Here is a 4360-nt window from a genome sequence, read left to right as displayed (position 1 = left end):
TGGCTGGCACTTGGTGGGGCGCCCACCCTTATCTCTTGCTCCAGCTCTACCGGTCGGTCATTCGTCCGGTCATTGAATACTGCGCTGGCCTCTACTAGAGTCCTATAGGGGAGAGAAACGTCATGGCTGTCTTACCCATCTGCCAGCTGAATTTTTCATGGCGGCCATCTTGGGGAGATTTTGAGGCGCGCTGGGTTTGGTTTTGGTTGGAGTTCGCGTGGTTTGTTTGGCCGGCCGCCATTTGCAGGCCCTTTGCTTCCCCGTGGTCCTTTGAATGATCCATTCACATCAAGTTTTTTTAACGACGGACAGAACAGGCCTAAGTACCAAGACTTAAAGTAATCTTTTGACTGTCGTCTTGGTTTTTCTCACGAAGATTTTCTGGCAAATGTGACCCCACACAGGTTAGTGTGCTTTTCTTACTCGTTTAACCTGTATCACGTAGAGCGTGACTAAAACATTTGGTTTTCTGTTTCATTTAGAAGAATGGGGTGGAAAAAATGTGGCTTTCCCGGCTGTGCCACTCGTTGCGGGCAGGGTAAGAAATTTACAAAGTTTCCCACAGATGAAAATCAGGCTAGTAAATGGTTAGCTATATTGCCCCCTGATTTTCGTGTCCGGCCCAACACTTACTTCTGTGAGGTGAGAACGAACGGATGAAATGCTATAGTGAGAGAATTCTTGTGTAAAATTTGGCTCTACAGTTTTCTATTCCATGTTTCAGGATCATTTTGATAATAGTCAGTATGAAAAGGTCAGAGTTGATGGTGAGAAACGGCTGAAGCAGTCAGCTGTCCCGAGTCTTAGAAAGCCACTGAGAGACCTTAATTGTGGGGATGCAGAGGCTGCACAGGCCCTCCTTTTGCTTCACGAATCGAATGTAAGGCTTTGTTTAGAGATTTTGTCTAAAGAAACAATTACATTTATTTTTTATTTGTATTTGCTTTTACCTACAGCAGGCTGCTGTGCCAGCATCACATCCACCTGTTGCTTCGCCTCCAGATATGTGGCAGACAAAGTACATTATTGAAGTGCCGAAGTCAGTTGTAGAGGTATGTGCTGTTGGTGCATGTTTTAAGAGACGCTCTTTTTATTTATTCCACAGACATTCCTAACAATTTCCTGTTGTATGTGTTATGTTTTGTCCTTAGAAATTGGGTTTACCACTCAACACAGCTAGTGACTTGGAACCGTCTATGATAGCGGCAGAACCTGTGACACCTGTGCGGAATAAAATGCCACAATCAAGCCCTCCACTGTTCACTAGCACTCCTATTGTTCCCACTCCTACTCTCCGTACTGTAAGTATCAAAAGTCCAGTGCTTGCATTTTACCAACAGTATAGTAAAATAAAATCCATCATTCCAATTCTGTTGAACTAATTTCCTCTTTCTTTTTTTATCAGTGTGATATGTCTGGACCGTCTGGTACAAATCAACAAAATACCTCTGTGTTTAGTGATTGTTCAGTGAGTACATTTAGTCTTTCCCTAGAAACTGAGGCAAGCTTATTGGCATGTCAATCTAAGCTTTAAAATGCAACTTAGAACTCATTTTTAAAATGTTTGTATTATTTTTTTTGCAGTACATACTTGATGAAAAAACTGGTTCTCTCATACCATCAGATGAGCTAGCCAGCAGTGACAGCAGTGATATTGCTGTTGTTGAACCAAGAAAGGTATGAGAACAAACTTTTTTTTTTAAACCATTGTGTATACAGTCCACTTTATTTGATTGCGTTTTTTTTTCTCAGGCACAAACCATGGCTAAATTGGATGAAATGGCGGATGCCTTAACTGCACAACGTGTTCAATTGGATCTTGCTAATGATGTAATTGATCAGCAACGCAGGCGGATAGAAGAATTAGAAAATAATGTTGAGCACTCAACGTACAAGAAGAAGTGGCAGGCTGCAATAAGGGCCAAGGACCGTACTCAGTCAAAGTTAAGGAGGAAATTTTGTTCCCCCTGGCTTTCAGAGAGACAAGTTCAGGCCCTACAGCGTACTTCCAACCGTGGCATAGAGTGGCAGATGCCAGAGATAAGGGAGGGGCTTGTTCTCAAAATGAAGTCCGGTACCAAAGGTTATTCTGCCTGGGTTCACAAGTTTCCCCTTTTACCTGCTGTGCGAACCCTGCAGAAAGCGGTGCAGTTCATTAAATTCCATGGCAATGGTATCCTGGAAGATATGTTCAACATGCTTGAACATATGGTCCAATCATTACCTGACATGGAAAACGACTGCACCATTGTTCTTGATGAAATGGAAATCACGCAAGGGCTGGTGTATGATGCTAGTACTCGCAAAACAATTGGTTCGAGCACTCTCCCTGGGCATGAAGGCCTTGCAAAGAAAGCTCTGGTTTTTGTTTTGGCAGGGGTTGCACGCAGGTGGAAAGTGACTGTTGCTGTATTCTTCACCAACAAAAAGAGTGCTGAGGCTAATTTGGAGCAAAACAAAACTGGTGAAGAATACAGGAAAATACTTGATGATGTCATTTATAGAGCAGAGTCAATGGGTCTCAAACCTTGTGCTATTGTGACTGACATGGGGCCAGATAACTTGGCCTTGTGGAAGTCCTATGGTATTGATGGTACACGTTTCAAAGTAACAGCTGCTATTGACAGTCCTACTAGAAATGCGAAGATTTCTGTCATGCCTGACCCGATTCACTTGATGAAAGCTATTAAATCATCTCTGGAGAATAATAAGGTTTTTGTCCTTCCACAGGAAGTTGTGAGAGAGTACAAGCTCAAATCAAATGTAGTGAAATATGAACACATAGAAAACCTTTATCATTATGAAAAAGGTCATGAGTTGAAGATAGCTTTCCGGTTGAAGGATTGGAATGTCTACTGTCGGAAGCATTTCACTAAACTGAATGTAGGGGCCACTCGAGCAGTGTTCAATAATTCCACTGGAGTTGGTCTCAAACACATGGCTAAAGTTCACAACGACCCGAGCTATTACACCACAGCCTGGTTTGTCGAGCAAATGAATGTTTTCTTTGAGTTGGTGACCTGCCGTTCTAGAGGGTTGGCCATTTCCACTCGAAACCCTCATGCATTTGAAAAGGCACTGGGTTTGATTGACCTGATGGACCGTATTTTCACTGGGTTGAGAATAGGTCAGAAAGGTGAATGGAAGCCGTGCCAGAGGGGTATGAGGGTCCTCTGTGAAAGTTATTGTCAACTCATTACCTATTTTTTGGAGGAACGCAATTACTCTTTCCTAATGCTGGGGAGGTTTACTAGTGATTGCATTGAGAATATATTTTCTCTTGTGAGATTTAGGCAAGCAGTCCCCAATGCCCAGGCCTTCCTCCACTGTCTTAAGGTTGTCACTTTGGCTCAGATCTCAGAGTCCATCAAAGGCTCTAGTTACGATTATGAAGAGAGTGTGACCCTTAGTGACAAGTATGATTTTTTGGAGGAGGCAAGGGCAAGGTATTTCGAAAGAGCTGAGCGTGATTTCTTCAACTCCGTAGATGAGCTTTCTCAAAATCCTGTCAGGCATATGACCCCAGCTGACTTTGCTTCTATGGATGACACAGAGAAATTGGTCCTATATGACATGGCTGGAAGTACTATGGCTGGCCTTCTCTCTTCAAGAATGACATTCTGTGACAAATGTGTTGAATCGGCAAGGCATAAAGATAGTAACCCTCATCCCTGTTCATCAGTTACAGATATGAAGGAATTTACATTTTTTAAGGAAAAAAATGATAATTCTAAAAAATTATTTTATGTGTCTGATGACGTGTTTAGGGCTATCTTATGTGCTGAGACCACCTTCCGCATGTACAGAGAAAGAACACTGAAATTACAACATACTGATGTGTTGCAGTATTTTGTTAGTAATTTAATGTATGTGTGGAATGGTTCTTCGTTGCACGACTGTCATGGGTTGAAGAGAAGAATTCTTGAGTATTTTATCCTTGGCCGCTTAAAGGAGCATGCCAAAAGAAGCAGAGAGGATATTAAAAACGCCAATGCTAACACTCAGACTGTTGAGCAAATGGGGAGCAAAACCAATGCAATGAGAGAACTTGTAAGCAAAGTTGGTACAAAAGGTAAAGCTCTTGTAGCTTCAGTTAAAGGTGTAAAGAATGCTAAAGTTAAAGATGTAAAGAATGCTGAAGTTAAAGCTGTGAAGAGTGCCTCAGTTCTTCCTGTTGCAGCCAAGGTGGGCAATGACAGTGCTTTAGCTGAAGCTGTTGTAGCTTCAACTTCCACCTAGTTTAAGACTGATTTTATTGACTTGCTCTCAATTTGCTTTTTCTCCATTTTACTTTATTTTACTTCTAAGACTGATTTTATTTAATTGATCTCGAGTTGCTATTCCTATATGTTACTTTTAT

At 41.9% G+C, this 4360-nt stretch overlaps 1 protein-coding gene across 11 annotated transcripts in view; it reads left to right on the top strand.

Moving 5' to 3' along the window:
- LOC113214366 (uncharacterized) overlaps positions 1 to 4354 on the top strand; it is a 6549-nt gene extending 2195 nt beyond the window's left edge. For 2 of the 11 annotated variants that reach the window (XM_052275530.1, XM_052275521.1), the window contains exons 5-8: positions 1152 to 1301; positions 1406 to 1468; positions 1585 to 1677; positions 1753 to 4354. In XM_052275530.1, the coding sequence (XP_052131490.1) occupies positions 1152 to 1301; positions 1406 to 1468; positions 1585 to 1677; positions 1753 to 4239 (2793 nt within the window). In that variant the 3' untranslated portion in view covers positions 4240 to 4354. Of the gene's footprint in view, positions 1 to 100; positions 405 to 482; positions 643 to 724; positions 881 to 956; positions 1053 to 1151; positions 1302 to 1405; positions 1469 to 1584; positions 1678 to 1752 lie in introns of those variants that run through there. The other 9 variants (XM_052275531.1, XM_052275523.1, XM_052275528.1 and 6 more) reach the window with 8 other exon arrangements.
- The last annotated feature ends 6 nt before the right edge of the window (positions 4355 to 4360 follow it).

Source organism: Frankliniella occidentalis, unplaced genomic scaffold, assembly GCF_000697945.3.
Source record: "Frankliniella occidentalis isolate FOCC.00 unplaced genomic scaffold, Focc_3.1 Scaffold655, whole genome shotgun sequence".
Classification (NCBI taxonomy): Eukaryota; Metazoa; Arthropoda; class Insecta; order Thysanoptera; family Thripidae; genus Frankliniella; species Frankliniella occidentalis.
This window is presented reverse-complemented; position numbering and strand designations above follow the sequence as displayed.